The sequence below is a fragment of the Coregonus clupeaformis genome, chromosome 20 (assembly GCF_020615455.1).
Source record: "Coregonus clupeaformis isolate EN_2021a chromosome 20, ASM2061545v1, whole genome shotgun sequence".
NCBI lineage: Eukaryota > Metazoa > Chordata > Actinopteri > Salmoniformes > Salmonidae > Coregonus > Coregonus clupeaformis.
In genome coordinates this window covers 47,236,861-47,257,193 of record NC_059211.1, presented here as the reverse complement: position 1 = coordinate 47,257,193, position 20,333 = coordinate 47,236,861, and the positions used below count along the sequence as shown (strand labels likewise).

General features: G+C 45.7%; 1 protein-coding gene across 1 annotated transcript in view; it reads left to right on the top strand.

Annotated features, from left to right (window-relative positions):
• LOC121532718 (fibroblast growth factor 10-like) overlaps window positions 1–15,022 on the top strand; it is a 55,103-nt gene extending 40,081 nt beyond the window's left edge. The window contains exons 2-3 of the mRNA XM_041838502.2: window positions 11,514–11,617; window positions 13,159–15,022. Of these exons, the coding sequence (XP_041694436.1) occupies window positions 11,514–11,617; window positions 13,159–13,353 (299 nt within the window). The 3' untranslated portion in view covers window positions 13,354–15,022. The remainder of the gene's footprint in view (window positions 1–11,513; window positions 11,618–13,158) is intronic.
• The last annotated feature ends 5,311 nt before the right edge of the window (window positions 15,023–20,333 follow it).

The window sequence follows — 20,333 nt, the reverse complement described above, 5'->3', positions numbered from 1 at the left end:
CAAACACACCAAGACAGTCGTGAAGAGGGCACGCAAAGCCTATTCCCCCTCAGGAGACTGAAAAGATTTGGCATGGGTCCTCAGATCCTCAAAAGGTTATACAGCTGCACCATCGAGAGCATCCTGACTGGTTGCATCACCGCCTGGTATGGCAACTGCTCGGCCTCCGACCGCAAGGCACTACAGAGGGTAGTGCGTACGGCCCATGTCACAATGCCGTGCTAGAACTCCGGTCTCAGATGTGGAGAGCTGGGGGTAATACCCCTTAGCCACAGAGGAGGTGTAGTAGGACCCAAATGAAACACCCAAGGCAATACTCCAGGCCAGTAGATTTAATGCAAAAACAAAGGTTCTTCGCCATTCACAAATAGTCCAACAAAAGTTCTTCTCAGAAAGAGGTATGTTAACAAAACAGGAGGCAAAACAAAATAACTCCACGAGGGGAGAAAAACAAACTAAAGATAACTTAGAAAACCTTACTTGGAAAGACACGGTGGAACAAAGCAGGAGACACATAGCCAGGACTCAATAACCAAGTGAGAAACAAGGGGAAAACACACAGCTAAAATACACAAGGGGAAACAAGGCACAGGTGACCTGGATCAAGCTAATTAGGACACACGAGGAAGAACTAAGGCAGAGGGGGAACACAGATGACCTCTAGAGGCCCGGAGACAAACAGGAGGCAGGAAGCTGACAGGACCCCCTCCTCTAGGAACGACTCCTGACGTTCCTTCCAGAACACCCCGGCCCCAGGGTGCGAAAATCTCGGATCAAACCTGGGTCCAGGATGTCCCTGGCTGGAACCCAGGAGTGCTCCTCTGGCCCGTAGCCCTCCCAGTCCACCAGATACTGCAGAGAGTTCTGGACCCTCCGGGAGTCCAGTATCCGGCGGACTGTGTAGGCTGGCTGGCCGTCAATGATCCTGGGAGGTGGCGGGGTCTGCGTGGGGGGGCAAAAGGAGAAGACAAGACAGGTTTAAGGAGTGAAACATGGAAAGTGGGGTTAACTCTAAGGGAGCGAGGCAGAACCAAACGATACGAAACAGGGTTAACCTTTCTAGCAATGCGGAAAGGGCCGATGTATCTCTGGGAAAGCTTCTTGGATTCGACCCGGAGGGGCAGGTTCTTAGTGGCCAACCAAACTCTCTGACCAGCTCGGAAACTAGGGCCGTCCGGCGGTGTCGATTAGCCTGACTTTGGTATCTCTGGGTGGTCCGAAGGAGGATACACCTGGCCTTCTTCCAGGTCCGCCTACAGCGTTGGACAAAGCGCTGGGCCGAGGGAACACCAACTTGCGCCTCTTCCTCTGGAAATAATGGAGGGTTGTAACCGAACTGGCATTCGAAGGGGGACAATCCGGTGGCTGAAGACTGGAGGGTGTTGTGGGCATATTCAGCCCAAATGATATAGGTGGCCCAAGACGTGGGATTACTGGCCGCCATACACCGCAGGGTGGTCTCCAGATCCTGATTAATCCGTTCCGTTTGGCCATTAGACTCTGGATGGAACCCTGACGATAGGCTGGCTGTGGCCCCAATAAGCCTGCAGAAGGCCCCCCCAAAACCGGGACGAGAATTGGGGACCTCGGTCAGAGACCACGTCCAGGGGAATGCCAAATATCCGGAAGACATGGTTCATGAGGAGCTCAGCAGTCTCCCTTAGCCGAGGGCAGCTTGGGCAGGGAATAAACCGGGCAGCCTTAGAGAACCGGTCAACGATCACTAGGATGACGGTGTTGCCCTGGGATGGAGGAAGTCCCGTAACAAAGTCCAGAGAAAGGTGTGACCATGGCCTTCGAGGAATAGGTAAGGGATGGAGCAGTCCCTGGGGTCGCTGGCGCGTCGACTTTCCCTGGTTGCACACCGGGCAGGCCTCAACATAGACCTGCACGTCCTTCTTGATGGACGGCCACCAAAACCGCCGTCGGAGGAATTCCAGTGTGCGAGCACTGCCTGGATGGCATGTCAAGGGCGACTCATGACCCCACTGCAAGACGCGGCCCGAACAGAGAGAGGAACGTACAGGCGACCGGCAGGACCACCGCCTGGATCGGGCTCATGGACAAGGGCTTCTCGTACCCCTCTTTCTAGTTCCCACTGAAGAGGTGCAACGATCCTAGACCTTGGAATAATCGATGCCAAGGGCTTCTCTTGTACCTCGGGAGAATAGGCTCGAGACAGGGCATCCGGCTTGACGTTCTTGGTGCCAGGTCAGTAAGACAGGAGGAACTGGAATCGATTAAAGAAAAGGGACCATCGTGCTTGCCGAGGGTTCATCCGCTTAGCCTGTTGGAGATATTCCAGGTTCTTGTGGTCTGTGAGAACCTGGAACGGGTGCTGAGCCCCCTCAAGCCAATGGCGCCACTCTTCCAAGGCCAGTTTTACTGCAAGCAACTCTAGATCCCCCACGTGGTAGTTGCGCTCGGCCTCAGACAGGCGGCGAGACATGAAGGCACAAGGGTGTAATCTCCCATCCTCACCCCTCTGTGACAGGACGGCTCCCACCCCCACCTCTGAGGCGTCCACCTCCACCACGAAAGGTCTTTCGGGGTCAGGAGTCACCAGAATCGGAGCAGACGTGAAGCGGCGCTTGAGATCCTCGAAGGCCCCTGCTGCTTCCGGACCCCAGTGAACCTTGGTCCCTCCTCCCTTGGTAAGCGTCGTCAAGGGGGCTACCACTGAGCTGAAATTCTTGATGAACTTCCGATAGAAGTTAGAAAAGCCAATGAACCGTTGAACCTCCTTGACCGTGGCAGGTGTGGGCCAGCTGCGGACCGCTTCGACCTTCTTGGGATCCATCTCTAGGTGCCCGGGAGTGACAATAAACCCGAGAAACTGAGTCTGAGAAACATGAAATTCACACTTCTCAGGTTTAACATAGAGGTGATTGTCAAGGAGCCTCTGGAGAACCCGGCTAACATGCCCCTCATGCTCCTTCAGTGACCTCGAGAAGATGAGGATATCGTCCAGGTACACGAAGACGAACAGATTAAGCATATCCCGGAGAACATCATTAATCAGGGCTTGGAATACTGCGGGGGCATTGGTGAGCCCGAACGGCATCACCCGATATTCATAGTGCCCCGTGGGCGTGTTGAAACGCCGTCTTCCATTCGTCACCTTGCCGGATCCGCACGAGATGGTAAGCATTGCGGAGATCCAGTTTAGAAAAAATGGAAGCCCCTTGAAGCAGCTCAAAAGCAGTGGCCATGAGAGGAAGAGGATATCGATTCCGAACCGTGATCTTGTTGAGTCCCCGGTAATCAATACAAGGCCTAAGACCCCCGTCCTTCTTTTCAACAAAAAGAAGCCCGCCCCAGCCGGGGAAGTAGAGGCATGGATGAGGCCGGCTGCCAAGGACTCCTTAATGTAGGTGTCCATAGCTGCGTGCTCGGGGAGGACAAGGAAAAGATCCGACCTCTAGGAGGGCAGCACCCAGGAGTAGATCAATGGCACAGTCATACGTGCGATGAGGCGGTAAGGAAGTAGCCCGGGCCTTGCTGAACACAGCCTTGAACCGATGGTAAACACTGGGGACTAGGGAGACGTCAACAGACTCTTGAAACTGGGTACTAGGGGCTGAGGGACTCTGAAGCATGCAGGTGAGTTGGCAAGTGGGACCCCAGCTTAGAATGGTGCCAGTAGGCCAGTCGATCTGGGGATTATGTCTGCATAGCCAAGGGTGACCCAGGATATTAGGATACTCGGGAGAGTCAATGAGATAGAAGGTTTCCTCCTGCTGGTGTTGAGAGATGGTAAGTCGTAGGGACTGAGTCGCCTCTGTAACCTTTCCTGGTTCCAGAGGTCTGCCATCTAAGGCTGTAACTGCCTGGGGATGAGGAAGTAGTTGGGTAGGGATCTTAAGTTCCTTAGCCAAGGTTACATCCAGGAAATCACCTGCGGCACCGGAATCGATCATAGCCTGGACCCGATGCTGGTGGCCCTCCCAGGACAGAGTGGCTGGAATAGCCAGGACAGCGTTAGTAGGAGGAGCTCTAATTCTCCCCATCACAGCCCTCCTGTAGCTGGGCGGGGACTGGCGTTTCCCGAAAGCTCGGGGCAAGTGGATCGAAGTGGCCGGCAACCCCGCAGTAGAGGCACCGACGCTCCCTCATGCGACGTTCCCTTTCATTGGGAGAAAGCCTGGAACGGCCTAACTGCATGCTCTCCGGGGAATCCTGGAGCAGTTCAGGAGCCGGGAAGCTCTGAATGACGGAGTCCAAACAGGAGAAACAGAGCTGCTCCGAGGAACTTGGGACTGAGACACCTGGCGGCGAGCCGTTCTCCGCTCTCTTAGACGATTGTCCAGGCGGATGGCCAAGGCTATGAGGGACTCGAGATCTCCAGCTGGTTCTCGGGTGGCTAACTCATCTTGAAGGGGCTCAGATAACCCTCCCTGAAAGCAGACCCTCAGCGCTTCATCATTCCATCCGCTCCTTGCTGCTATGGTCCGAAAATCAATGGCGAAATCTGCCGTGCTTCGGGAGCCCTGACGGAGAGACAGTAGGCGCTTGGAAGCCTCCCCGCCCACTGACAGGATGATTGAACACCCGCTTGAACTCTTCTACAAATGCAGCGTGGGAATCACAACAGGCCTCCTGGGACTGCCACACCGCAGAGGCCCAGGCGAGCGCCTTGTCTGAAAGAAGGGTAATGATGTAGGCAATCTTGGAACGGTCTGTGGGAAAACTTGAGGATTGGAGCTCGAAGGTGAGGGAGCATTGGGTGAGGAAACCCTGGCAAGAGCTTGGATCCCCAGAAAAGGGCTTGGGAGGTGGTAGTCGGGGCTCCGCCAACCGAGAAGGCCTGTCGTCACTGGGAGGTGACCTGGGGGAAGGGAGAGGACCAAGGAGGCGTTCAAAGAGCTGGTGAAGGGAACTCATCATTTCGGCCAGGAGTTGAGAATGTCTAGCCATCAGCTCCTCTTGTCGGCTGAGAACGGCTTCATGGCGCTGGAAAGAAGCCTCATGTCGAGTGATCACCGCCAACAGGTCCTGGGAACTGAGTGTTTCTGGGTCCATGATTGACTTGGTTATTCTGTCACAATGCCGTGCTAGAACTCCGGTCTCAGATGTGGAGAGCTGGGGGTAATACCCCTTAGCCACAGAGGAGGTGTAGTAGGACCCAAATGAAACACCCAAGGCAATACTCCAGGCCAGTAGATTTAATGCAAAAACAAAGGTTCTTCGCCATTCACAAATAGTCCAACAAAAGTTCTTCTCAGAAAGAGGTATGTTAACAAAACAGGAGGCAAAACAAAATAACTCCACGAGGGGAGAAAAACAAACTAAAGATAACTTAGAAAACCTTACTTGGAAAGACACGGTGGAACAAAGCAGGAGACACATAGCCAGGACTCAATAACCAAGTGAGAAACAAGGGGAAAACACACAGCTAAAATACACAAGGGGAAACAAGGCACAGGTGACCTGGATCAAGCTAATTAGGACACACGAGGAAGAACTAAGGCAGAGGGGAACACAGATGACCTCTAGAGGCCCGGAGACAAACAGGAGGCAGGAAGCTGACAGCCCAGTACATCACTGGGGCCAAGCTTCCTGCCATCCAGGACCTCTATACCAGGCGGTGTCAGAGGAAGGTCCTCAAAATTGTCAAAGACTCCAGGCACCCTAGTCATAGACTGTTCTCTCTGCTACCGCACGGCAAGCGGTACCGGAGTGCCAATTCTAGGTCCAAAAGGCTTCTCAACAGCTTCTACCCCCAAGCCATAAGACTCCTGAACAGCTAATCATGGCTACCCGGACTATTTGCACTGCCCCCCCCCACCCCCACCCCATCTTTTTACGCTGCTGCTACTCTGTTAATGATTTATGCATAGTCACTTTAACTCTACCCACATGTACATATTACCTCAACTACCTCAACTAGCTGGTGCCCCCGCACATTGACTCTGCACCGGTACCCCCCTGTATATATAGCCTCCCTACTGTTATTTTATTTTACTTCTGCTAATTTTTCTCAACACTTTTTTGTTGTTGTTGTTTTACTGTACTTTTTTATAAAAAAATAAATGCATTGTTGGTTAAGGGCTGTAAGTAAGCATTTCACGGTAATATTTACACCTGTTGTATTCGGCGCATGTGGCAAATACAATTTGATTTGATTTGAATACTTATGTAAATGAAATATTTCTGTATTTCATTTTCAATAAATTTCTACAAATTTCTAAAAACATGTTTTCACTTTGTCATTATGGGGTATTGTGTGGAGATGGGTGAATTCAGGCTGTAACACAACAAAATGTGGAATAAGTCAAGGGGTATGAATACTTTCTGATGGCACTGTAAGTGACTTTGTTGAGCTTCACAATCATTAGCAATTCAACAAACCTGGCAATGGTAAATCTAAGCGCAGGTGGTAGCACTATAGGTTCAGGGGTGTGTCAAAAATATTTGTGCTATTTTCACTATCACAATTATCGGCGCACTTGCTGGCTTTGGTGCAAAAGAGCTGGGTTTTGATGAATAAACAAGTTGTGGGTGTGTCGAGGCTTGGCCCCTCACTGGCCAATCAGAACGTGCTCCATGGCGAAATATGTGGTTGCTTCAAGTTGTGTATTTATGGTCTTTTATGTATTGCCTTGGAATCAACTCCAATTCCAATGTTAGTCCGTTATAGTTTGTTAAATGGCTTACAGGAATGAAATAACAAAATATAGACTTATCTTTGCTAAATAAGTTAACTTGAACCCATTTACAGTCCACGTTGTTCTACGTAATTGCATGGCTTCAATAGCATTCACGCTGATATAGAAGCTAGGCCTACTATAAATTGCATTATAGCTGAGCATGGACATGCCAAACATTGTCAATAAGAAAGATTACATTAATTATTGATAAGGCCTAAAAAGAGAATGAATAATTCTAATCAAATTCTAAACAAAATGAAACAACAACTTGTTTTAAATAGGCTATGTCACACTTACAGGCACCATCATTTCTCCCCGTGGGCAGACAGTGCCTTCCGACAGTATTCAGACCCATTTACTTTTTCCACATTTTGTTAAGTTACAGCCTTATTCTAAAATGGATAAAATAAATAAAAATGTCAGCAATCTACACACAATACACCATAATGACAAAGCGAAAACAGGTTTTTATCAATTTTTGCAAATGTATACATAATAAAAAACAGAAAAAACTTATTTACATAAGTATTCACACCCTTTGTTATGAGACTCAAAATTGAGCTCAGATGCATCCTGTTTCCATTGATCATCCATGAGATGTTTCTACAACTTGATTGGAGTCCACCTGTGGTAAATTCAATTAATTGGACATGATTTGGAAAGGCACACACCTGTCTATATAAGGTCCCCACAGTTGACAGTGCATGTCAGAGAAAAAACCAAGCCATGAGCTTGAAGGAATTGTCCGTAGAGCACCGAGACAGGATTGTGTCGAGGCACAGATCTGGGGAAGGGTACCAAAACATTTCTGCAGCATTGAAGGTCCCCAAGAACTCAGTGGCCTCCATCATTCTTAAATGGAAGAAGTTTGGAACCACCAAGACTCTTCCTAGAGCTGGCCACCCGGCCAAACTGAGCAATCGAGGGAAAAGGGCCTTGGTCAGGGAGGTGACCAAGAACCCGATGGTCACTCTGATGGAGCTCTAGAGTTCCTCTGTGGAGGTGGGAGAACCTTCCAGAAGGACAACCATCTCTGCAGCGCTCCACCAATCAGGCATTTATGGTAGAGTGGCCAGATGGAAGCCACTCCTCAGTAAAAGGCACATGACAGCCCGCTTGAAGTTTGGCAAAAGGCACCTAAAGACTCTCAGACCATGAGAAACAAGATTCTCTGGTCTGATGAAACCAAGATTGTCCCCTGTAGCTCAGTTGGTAGAGCATGGCGCTTGCAATGCCAGGGTTGTGGGTTCGTTTCCCACGGGGGGCCAGTATGAAAAATGTATGCACTCACTAACTGTAAGTCGCTCTGGGTAAGAGCGTCTGCTAAATTACTAAAATGTTCACCTACTCCTCTCAAACTTTATATTTTAATAAAGCTTTGGTGGCTAAGATTTATTTCCAAGCAGTCTCATTAGCCAAACCCTTTATCGACAGTCTTGAGTACTTCGCGATTGCATTGGGCAGATTTTTAAAAAGCCTTCATTGAGGCTATGCTTGGTTTTTAATCAAATAAAACAAAATGGGGAAAAAAACATTTATTTCTAAATACAAAGTATACAGGCACCAAAACCACATTAGGCTACTCTTGTTCCATGCGCATATGGGCAGTGTGCATCATGGATGGATAGGCTGTGTTTCCGCTGTCAAAATTCATGCCATAACCAACCGCGTTACCACTAAAACCAGCTTTTGGTTGGGTCTCCTGAGTGGCGCAGTGGTCTAAGGCACTGCATCGCAGTGCTAACTGTGCCACTAGAGATCCTGGTTTGAATCCAGGCTCTGTCTGGCCGCGACCTGGAGACTCATGGGCGGCGCACAATTTGTCCAGGGTAGGGGAGGGAATGGCCGGGAAGGGATGTAGCTCATTTGATAGAGCATGGTGTTTGCAACGCCAGGGTTGTGGGTTCGATTCCCACGGGGGGCCAGTATAAAAAAAAATATATATGTATTCACTAACTGTTAGTCGCTCTGGATAAGAGCGTCTGCTAAATGACTAAAATGTAAATATCCGTATCAGCGCTACCTGAAATTAGCACTTTTGATCATGTTTTTAAGGACACGCCTCAAATATTCCAATCCCGCCCATCTGAGCGCAAGCGAGCTGATATAAAATTGATAAATTGCTGAACCTGGCGCTAGGGCTAAAAAATGCCAGTGCTGTAGTTTTTACATGACGAAATTGCAAACTAACCTGCGTTTGACACTAGAGCCGCTTTAACGCCAGCCGAAAATAGATGCCCGGAGGTGCATAAAAATGGCACTTACCACAAATTCCTCATTTTGCTAAGGTCGCCATATTGTTCATTGTTCTCCGTCACTTATTTTTTAGTATGGTCATTAGCAGAGTATACATGATCCCAACTTTAGCTTCAAGACGCTGGCAATTTGAAAAACTGAAAAAGTACTGTAGATTGTGCTGAATTATTGGCACGTTAAACCATGTCGCGCGCTGTAGTAAAAACAGTCAGTGAATAGTGCTAAAACAATGACGTCATATCTGAATTCTGCCATCTTTATGCACGTTCGCCATTATAGATACTCTACTTCTGGATGATTTGGACATGATGCCCGAAAAATGCTAATATTGGTCCCACGACTTGAATGGGCTTTGTGCCACAAATGCTAAAACATAAGCATGTGAAAACAGTGCCAGGGAAACTAAACCAAAGCATGAATTGCTGTCACACCTTGTCCATAGACTGCTTACAGGGTAAGGAAATAAATGTGTAACTTTGTAATTTGGTTTAACTATCCCTTTAAGTGGGACGATGAGGATTTCCCCCTAAGATCATTGCCCCTCTCTGCTATTATCATACAATACCTTTGTATGAGCTATCTAGATACAGGCTGGTGGAACTAGAACATACAGTACATCAGTTTGAATTCTGATTTGAGACTGATTATTTAATCCCCAAACATATTAAGTCAACCGTTGCTGCCAAGTACACCTTTTTCCTCATTTCTTTCCAAACAAAGTCTGGATTTACATAAATAAATGGGGGAAAGATGGCAGAGGCGGGAGACTAGCACCTGCTCGGGACCCTGGTGAGGGCGTTTATTTTTCATCGCTGGATGGGTTTAACCAGGAACCCTGCTCGGAAACTCACCCGCTTCTCCCTTCAGCACATGTTGTTCTGCATGAGCAACGCTGCACCTCTGGTCTGGGCGCTTTGCGAGTTTACGGCTCCTGCTTCATTTCCTACTGGCATGGGGTCCACATCTCCTTCAGCACCTTGATGTGTTACAGTGTTTACAGGCCCTGTCCAAAGGCAACAGTCCATTTATTAGCCTTGTTTCCTTTTTCAGCAACATCCAGAGGTGCCCATAGGAGGAGAAAAAACCCATCATGTTTCTCTATGTTTTTCTCCTCCAAACCGGGTATCCATGGCTGGTGGTGTCTGTTGGGAGGGATGTGTGCTCAGATCAGATAGCAGGCCACATCAGGGTGCCTTTGAAGGTGAGACTGTGCAAATAAAGCCAGGAGGAGTTATCCAAGGGAAATGCATATCCAGCAATTAGGTCCTATTCAGGCCCCCGCAGTAAAACCCTCAGGTCATCTCCAAAACATTTTAGTCTATCGTCATGACAATGGCTAAGGGCTTTTTGTGTAGACTAAAACAAGATCAAGACCAAGCTACATGGGACTTGTTTGCAATCAGTGCCCAGAGGAAACAATTAGCCCGCAGCACTGCCAGGTCTTTCATGGTAGAAGTGGGTAAGAGGTTGGTGTAAGTGGCCATCAGACGCTGCTTTGTGTCTCCCTGGTAAACAACAGCGGGCATCATCTGGGTGGAGTGTCAGGTCTGGGATGATGGCACTCCTTCCCTGTGCAGGCTGGGACCCAGCCCATAATGCCCTTTGTGCTGTATGCTGCAGTCAGTCTAATGAGATGGTGTATACTGAGTGTACAAAACATTAGGAACACCTGCTCTTTCCATGACATAGACTGACCAGGTGAATCCAAGTGAAAGCTATGGCCCCTTATTGATGTCACTTTTAAAATCCACTTCAATCAGTGTAGATGAAAGGGAGGAGACAGTTTAAAGAAGGATTTTTAAGCCTTGAGACAATGTATACATGGATTGTGTATGTGTGCCATTCAGAGGGTGAATGGGCAAGACAAATTATTTAAGTGCCTTTGAACGAGATATGGTAGTAGGCAAACCGGTTTGAGTGTGTCGAGAACTGCAAAGCTGCTGGGTTTTTCACGCTCAACAGTTACCCGTCTGAATCAAGAATGGTCCACCACCCAAAGGACATCCAGCCAACTTGACACAACTGTGGGAAGCATCGGAGTCAACATGGGCCAGCATCCCTGTGGAACGCTTTCGACACCTTGTAGAGTCCATGCCACGACTAATCTTCTGAGGGCAAAAGGGGGCACAACTCAATATTAGGAAGGTGTTCCTAATGTTTTGTACCCTCAGTGTAGATACACCAGGCCATGGACGGATGCACACCAGTGAGCTCGGGAAAATGTTTTCGAATGGCAAATCTTTTTTTAAAACTTAAAAACAATGTTGTCTTACGAGTAAATTGATATTTTCCTCTTGAATATTGTTTTTGATATGTGTTTGAAATGGCTGATTTTAATCATTTCACTGTATTTCTGTATGACATACACAGCCTATTTTCAAATGCAGTCTAGTAGTTCTCAGTGAGCTGATTGTTGAGGAACTGCGTTGTTGATGTCTTTTCACAAAGGGAATCGTTTAAATGGGCCATTGTGCATATTGTTGTCTCTTGTCTTGGGAAAAAACTCTCCCCAGAGCATATGGCCGTCTGGTTTCCTAATCGGTAATGAATGGTTTTGATGGGGAAACTCCAATGTTCTAACAGAGACTCCTATTCCTTCTTTTTCAGGCCTAATGGAAATCCGATCTGTCAGTGTGGGAGTCGTCGCCATCAAATCTGTCAGCACCGGGCTGTACTTAGCCATGTCCAAAAAAGGCACACTCTTTGGATCGGTAGGTACACCTTGCAACATTGTTTCACAAGACACCCTGGGGGGCCAGGTTCTAGCTAGGGGACCCCGATGGTTTCTTTAAACACAGATCATTCTATTCAAGTGAGTCTTCGAGGTATCCAATAGGAAAATCAATAGCAGGCCAGAGTTGCGGTATCAATCACGGCTATGCACCTGGGCCAAGCCTGATGATAGCTACAGGTGATGCTCGCCTGCGTGACTTGGAGAGGATTGTTCCACTGTCAAAATAGATGGCCAAGAAAAGGAGGCTGAACTGAGATAACAAAAGAGGCAGATGTGAAGGTCTAGAGTGCCGTCTGCCAGTGGTTGTGTTATACACACAGCCAGCTCTCTCTTTCTTTCCCTCCCTCTCTTTCACTCTCTTTCTCTCTCTCTCTCATTCATGTAATGAGGCTGCCTATGTCTAAGGGCTCTATAAAATCTGTATCGCGGAAGTTCTTCGTTACAGCGTGATTTAAATTTAAAGGCAATGTTACCGCGTCAGCGGAGACTGCTTTCCCCGTAAACACTGCATATGTCAGATCAAACTGACATTTCCTTTACATTTCTATCGTGCAATCTGTAAGGCTTCAGCGATACAGTTTGAATAGAGCCCTAAGTGTTTTACAGCTCAGAGAGAGAGAGAGAAATCTGGAGCTGGCAATTCGTCATACACAATTCCTCAGAAGCTGTGATGAGACGAGTTGCAGACAGTTATTTCACCCTGCCACCAGCGTAAACAGGATATAGATGAACTCAATCAGCCTACCAAAGCCTCTCCATTCACCTCCTACTGAATCCTCCCTTAATGACCATTAAGCAGAAGAATCACGCTAGGCTGATGCTATCTCCATAAGGGCCCTGTGATCTCGGACTGATAGAGGCCTGTAGAGGGGATTGCTCTAGAATCCGTTGTCACGGTCACATCTTTTAGGTCATACCTACTTACAGATAAGAAGCTCAACCACCCATGGCAAAGTGGAGAGGGCTTTGTTGGCTAGGCTGTGCATGTATATTGACACAAATCACTGCTTCTGTTTTTAGCCTCAGAAGTGGATAAAGGAAGAAACAACCAGCATGAAAAAGCACTCATCTGCTATGTACTATTTTTTGATAGCCATGTATCTGATTGTTTGTTATGCTTTTTCATGTTGTTGTTTTTTTTTCTTCTACTTTCAGTAACATCCGACTATCTTCTTGACCATGATCCAACAATAACAATCACCTAATTATATAATTGTTTGCCATTCACCGTGAATGGCCATTCACTTTGAACACACAACAAATAACTCCATAACAACACAGCAACATATGGAACATTTGAGTGCAATAACATGCATAGACCTTTGTCCCTAGCTCAGAGGTGTGTCCATGCTGCTGCTGTTAGTTACTCCCTCTGGTCCTAATAAACACCTGCCTCTCCCTCTCTCCCTCTCTGCCTCTCTCCCCTCTCTCCCTTCTCTCTGTCTCTGTCTCTGTCTCTGTCTCTGTCTCTGTCTCTGTCTCTGTCTCTCTCTCGCTTTCTCTCTCTCTCACCTGCAGATGAAGTACAACCCTAACTGTAAGTTCAAGGAGCGCATCGAGGAGAACGGATACAACACGTACGCCTCCCTGCGCTGGAAACACGGCGGCAGGCAGATGTTTGTGTCTCTGAACGGCAGGGGGAAACCCCGGCGAGGTCACAAAGCTCGGAGGAGACACCCCTCCACCCACTTCCTCCCCATGCTGCCCTCATAGCTGGACAACTGGGCTTTGCTCTGCTTTGCAACCAGCCAACAACAGTCCCAGTCCCTCCTACTAGTGTTGTTGTTATCAAGATAATTACTGATGAAATTGTCATTATTCTATCCATCCCCTCTCCCATATATGTACATTTGTTGGGGTTTTATACACTATTTTGCTTGTCGAGATCGCAGTGGGGGCATAATACAGGACGTTTAAGTTATTCACACTTCCCTTTTTTAGTGTAAGGTCCAGAAGTAAAGCTGCTAATATTGTGTAAATACAGTATGTCTATTATTATTATGACTGGTTATCAAGCTGAAGGATGATATTGATGACGCTCTTCTGTGTCAAGGAGTAATTCTGACCCCAGCAGCTTCTGCGAAAGCATGTAATTGAAACATATCTCCCCTTTAAAGGGTACGAGTATTGTCTATATATTGCCCCCCACTCATCCCTTCATTTCTATGACTCTACAGGAGACAATGCTTTTCCTTGAGTGACCTTACAATATGCTATTAAAGCAAAGAACTGGTGAAAGAAACCTGACAAACAGTGAACAGATTTGAACATTGATTTAGGTTGTCAAATACGTTCATCTGATCAAGTAACTAAAGCGTTTGAGAGAGGACTCTAAAGATACAATACAAGGACTCTTGCACTTGACTGTACTTCAGAGGGGACAGAATTCCCTGTTGACGAAAACGGTTGGACTGAACATACCTATGGATGTCTGTTTAAGACAAAAACAGAAACTGACGACATCTGGCTATTGGGTCTTCTGGGTTTCTGAAATGAATGTGTGAGCTCTGCAGAAGTCTCACTGGGCAAAAACTAGTTGAAACAACATTGTTTCCACATCATTTCAACAAAATAATTAAAAGTGATGACGTTGAATCAATGTGGAAAACTGATCGGATTTGCAAAAAGTAATCAACGTAAGGGAATTTTGTCATTTTTCCACCTACATTTGATCCTAAATCCAATGACATGGTGACATTTTTGTTTTGTTTTCACATTGACTTCAAATTAGTTGACAACTCAACCAAATGTAAATCAACACTAGATGTAGAAATGATCTGTGCCCAGTGGGGTGTACTTTAGCCTCCTTCTTTCATCCAACAATCCTAGACCACTAGCTCAGGGCTCAATCTTTGAAAGTGGGACTTATGACATTGTCTCTGATATGTTAGTTCCAGAATTCAGTAGTTAAATGCATATGTTACTCCCTTCGTGCATTTGAGGTTGTGTGTACACGTTTTCACAGTGCTAAGACTACCCATTCATTTCTAACGTATGGTAACTGGTTATTGCATTATCTTGTCATGTCTTGTTAACATTTTCAAAAACCTGTTGCAAATAGAACTTTTAATATATTTAAACCTTTTTGTACCGTATAACATTTGAAGTTGATGTTATTGCCTCCATTTTGTGTCTAGTCTGAAATCCTAATTGTATTCCATTCCATTTTGTAGTCTATACTGTATGTTACTGTAACATGCCACCTCCTCAGATCGCAATCATCCTCTACTGAGTGGTCAACAATGACATGATCTACAAGAACACCGTTTCAACTATTAGTCAGATTTTAAGAAGACAATATTGGTCTGTCAATTGAATACTGTCATCATAATAACATAAGTGAGTGCCTTGGTTCATGTTCAGCTTGGTGAACTTCAATAAAATGCACATAAATTACCCAATTTTCAAGGAGTCACTTATAGCAACACACTTCACATCTCCTCAGTTAGCTTCATTCAAAAAGAGTCAATGTTTTCCACTCATGTAATGTACTGTACTTGCCTTGATTGTTTTGCGTTGTCAACATCTCCATCAGAGTTACATAATCTGCATTATCATCACAACCACATGAACATTCAATGCGGGAGTGGATTTGATGTAATAGACCTCCCCTGACTTGTAAAAGACTTGTGCTGATGAGCTCTTCAATGAGCTATCATGGGTCTTTAATCACACTGAAGGCCTGGTAAGCATGGGAGGCCATAGAATATTTTCACCCTGCAGACTGGAGAGATGGGGATGAATGGCCTCTATTGGGGGGAGAAAGGCTAACCTTTCAGCCTGTCAATGTGAAATTGCTTTGATGGGAAACATGTCTAGTCAAAATAGCTTTATGTCGCTCTGCCGTTCGATCTAAAGGCCTGCCAAACAATTGGATGTTGGTGTGAGGGTCTAAGGAGACTTTGAGTGTGTGAGCTCTTTTGTTTCCAGTACCCTTACAGCTTTACATCTTTTGAGTTGAAGACTTGGCCAAAGGTTTCCTGTGTCTTAGTGGGGGAAGTTTCGGCGGCGACACCTACTGAATCTTTAAAGTGCCACATGCCAAATATGTAGGGTCTTCACAGCAAACCAAAATTGGTTCTGTGAAAGTTCCCAGAAAATGTGTTAGGTCGCGGCAAATATTCTCATAACACAGAAACTGTCCAGTCAAGGTGAAGATTATAAAATGTTTGTATAAAACATTTGCCTGATGTTACAAGAACATTCCCAGAACACATTTTGTCTGTTCTGTAAAAGTTCCCAGAATGTTTCATTAGGTTGTGGGAACAGTGTGTGGGGACATCACAAAATGTTCCCGAAATACAAAAACTGTCTAGTTGTGTGGATGATTCTACAAAGTTTATTTTAGGGTGAAAAAAACATTCCCCTGATGTTACAACAATGTTCTCAGAACACATTTCGTCTGTTCTTTAATGGATTCCAGAATTTCATTAAGTTGTGGGACATGACAATAGATATGTTCCCAAAACACAAAAACTGTCTAGTTGTGCTGACATTCAGATAATATTTGTATTAGGGTGCACAAAACATTCCTTTGATGTTGCAGGAATGTTGACAGAACAGCCTTTCTGAGTTCTTTATAAATCTTGAAGAAATAAAGATATCCTCTCTTTTGGTAGAGTATAGCTGAGCCTCCATTCCACCGTTATCGTTTTCAAAAGATGGTATGGGAAGGGTTTTCTCTGGTCGCCGGGAGGGGGGGGGCAGGAGGTTGGGGGGTATGCGGGGTGACTGACAAGCAACCTTAGTTGCTGGGGGCTGCCCACAGGTACATTTGATATAAACTGAATATATCGTTTAAATGGATATTGTACCTGTAACCCCCACCAACAAAAAAATACAAAAAAATAAAAGCTTGGGATTGAACATGCAATCATCAGCTCTGCAGACAGATCATTAAAACTCTGGACCACCAGGGGACAGCTGCAGCCTTGTGTTTTTTTCCCAGTCAAATATGGTCAATCAGGACACAGAACAATTTCTGAGTTATTAAAATGTTCCCATCCTTTTCTTAGAGGCAGGGGGCCTAGTGGTTAGAGCATTGGGCCAGTAACTGAAAGGTTGCTAATTTGAATCCCTGAGCCAACAAGATGAAAAATATGTCCTTCTTCTCTTGCACAAGGCAGTTAACCCCAAAAAAACAACGTGCCCAATGTGGCAGCCCCCAACACCTTTCTGATTCAGAGAGGTTGGGTTAAAAGCGGAAGTCAAGTTTTGTTTAAACCTTGTGCACAATTGACGATAAAATTAAATTGTATACTTTTAATTGAATCCTTTAATACGCTGTATACTTGCAACACTGTATTTTATGATTTTCTTTCTTCATCACGTGTTGAAAGTCTTATGAAATGTGATTTTAGTTGGATAGAGCTTCCTTTAAATAACTTGTACTCTTGTGTATTCATATGCTTTTGAAATATATTTTACATTTACATTAGTCATTTAGCAGACACTCTTATCCAGAGTGACTTACAGTAGTGAGTGCATACATTTTCGTACTTTTTCGTACTGACTCAGAACAGACTCAGAACCTTAAAAATAAATAAGGAAACAATTGTACCTTTTCTCAATTTCAAAATCAAATTTCATAAGACACATTATGAAGAAAGAAAATCATAAAACAATGTATGAAGAGGATGGGAATTTTGGTATAACTCGTTCTGTGTACTTATTGACTATATATAAAAGATATTAAAAAAACAGCTATCCCCTGGTTGCGCAGAGGCTTAGTGATATGAATGCAGATCTGAAAATTGCAGGTTCAATCCAACATATTCTTTAACCATGTTTATTTATTTTTTTATTTTTTTTTGGGGGGGGACTATGAAATTGAGGCTCAGATATACTCTACTAAATCCAGTCAAATGCAGAATTTAAACGCCCCCCCAAAAAACATTGTGTAGAAATTGACGGTTCAACTTTTTTTTAAATGCACTTGATATAATTCCTACCTTCAGATGCTTGATATGGTCAACCCTAGTTTATTTTTCATGATCTGAAAAGCAAAAGAGATCCTAGATCAGCACTCATACTCTTGGATACCTTGTAAATATGTGACTCATTTCAGGAAGCTAGGCGTATGTCACATGTCACTACTTCCCAGGAGAGGCATTTGAAATATATATATTTCTTTATTATTAAAATGGGTTTTTTGCAGAAATGCCTTCTGGAACATGTGAACTTTCATGTACCTTAATAACAAACGTGTATGCCATCTGGAAATACGAATAAAATTGTTAAATTACTAGCCTAGTTGATTTAGCCATGGAAAAATACAGGAACCTTCCCTCTAGCCATGATTGGCTGAGATAATGAATACAACAGGTGTAGACCTTACCGTGAAATGCTTACTTACAAGCCCCTAACCAACAATGCAGTTTTAAGAAAAATAAGAGTTAAGAAAATATTTACTAAATAAACTAAAGTTTTTTAAAAAAGTAACACAATAAAATAACAATAACGAGGATATGTACAGGGGGTACCAGTACCGAGTCAATGTATGAGGGTTCAGGTTAGTCAAGGTAATTGAGGTAATATGTACATGTAGGTAGGGGTAAAGTGACTATGCATAGATAATAAACAGCGAGTAGCAGCAGCGTAAAAAAAGGGGGGGGGGGGGTCAATGCAAATAGTCCGGGTGTTCAGCAGTCTTATGGCTTGGGGGTAGAAGCTGATTGGACCTAGACTTGGCGCTCCGGTACCGCTTGCCGTGCGGTAGCAGAGAGAACAGTCTATGACAAGTGTGGCTTGAGTCTTTGACAATTTTTTCGGCCTTCCTCTGACACTGCCTGGTATAGAGGTCCTGGATGGAAGGAAGCTTGGCCCCAGTGATGTACTCGGCAGTACGCACTACCCTCTGTAGCTGTGACGAGTACTGAGAATACGAAGAGGCAGGACACAGACGCAGGAATCAACAATGTAAAGAACAACAAAGAGCGAGTACACAACAAGACACTAACAATCATACACAACCCAACACTGAACAGTCCAGGGCTATATAAGGGTGGTGATGAGATGATGAGGTGCAGGTGCGCTGGAGGTGATTAGGGTGCGTTGGGTTTCCATTCCGGTGTTGCCGAGGTGGTGCGCTCAGACCGGTGGCTCAGTAGACCAGCAAATCAGAGCCCCGGAGTGGAGCAACGGGAGGAGACGTGACAGTAGCGCCTTGCGGTTGGATGCCGAGCAGTTGCCATACCAGGCGTTGATGCAACCAGTCAGGATGCTCTCGATGGTGCAGCTGTATAACTTTTTGAGGACCTAAGGATCTATGCCAAATCTTTTCAGTCTCCTGAGGGGTAATAGGAGTTGTCGTGCCCGCTTCAAGACTGTCTTGGTGTGTTTGGACCATGATAGTTTGTTAGTGATGTGGACACCAAGGAACTTGAAGCTCTCGACCTGCTCCACTACAGCCCTGTCGATGTGAATGGGAGCGTGCTCGGCCCTCCTTTTACTGTAGTCCACGATCAGCTCCTCTGTTTTGATCACGTTGAGGGAGAGGTTGATGTCCTGGCACCACAATGCCAGGTCTCTGACCTCCTCCCAATAGGTTGTCTCATCGTTGTCGGTGATCAGGCCTACCACCGTTGTGTCGTTGGCAAACCTAATGATGGTGTTGGAGTCGTGCTTGGCCACGCAGTCGTGGGTGAATAGGGAGTACAGGAGGGGACTAAGCACGCACCCCTGAGGGGCCCCTGTGTTGAGGATCAGCGTGGCAGATGTGTTACTGCCTACCCTTACCACCTGGGGGCAGCCCTTCAGGAAGTCCAGGATCCAGTTGCAGAGGGAGGTGTTTAGTCCCAGGGTCCTTAGCTTAGTGATGAGCTTTGAGGGCTCTATAATAATATGCCATTTAGCAGACACTTTTATCCAAAGCGACTTACAGTCATGTGTGCATACATTTTGACGTATGGGTGGTCCCAGGGATCGAACCCACTACCCTGGCGTTACAAGCGCCATGCTCTACCAATTGAGCTACAGAGGACCACTTCTATGGTGTTGAATGCTGAGCTGTAGTCAATGAACAGCATTCTCACGTAGGTGTTCCTTTTGTCCAGGTGGGAAAGGGCAGTGTGGAGTGCAATAGAGATTGCGTCATCTGTGGATCTGTTGGGGTGGTGTGCGATTTGGAGTGGGTCTAGGGTTTCTGGGATGATGGTGTTGATGTAAGCCATGACCAGCCCTTCAAAGCACTTCATGGCTACCGACGTGAGTGTACTGGTCGGTAGTCATTTAGGTAGGTTACCTTGGCGTTCTTGGGCACAGGAACTATGGTGGTCTGCTTGAAACATGTACAGTGGGGAAAAAAAGTATTTAGTCAGCCACCAATTGTGCAAGTTCTCCCACTTAAAAAGATGAGAGAGGCCTGTAATTTTCATCATAGGTACACGTCAACTATGACAGACAAAATGAGGAAAAAAAATCCAGAAAATCACATTGTAGGATTTTTAATGAATTTATTTGCAATTTATGGTGGAAAATAAGTATTTGGTCAATAACAAAAGTTTCTCAATACTTTGTTATATACCCTTTGTTGGCAATGACACAGGTCAAACGTTTTCTGTAAGTCTTCACAAGGTTTTCACACACTGTTGCTGGTATTTTGGCCCATTCCTCCATGCAGATCTCCTCTAGAGCAGTGATGTTTTGGGGCTGTCGCTGGGCAACACAGACTTTCAACTCCCTCCAAAAATTTT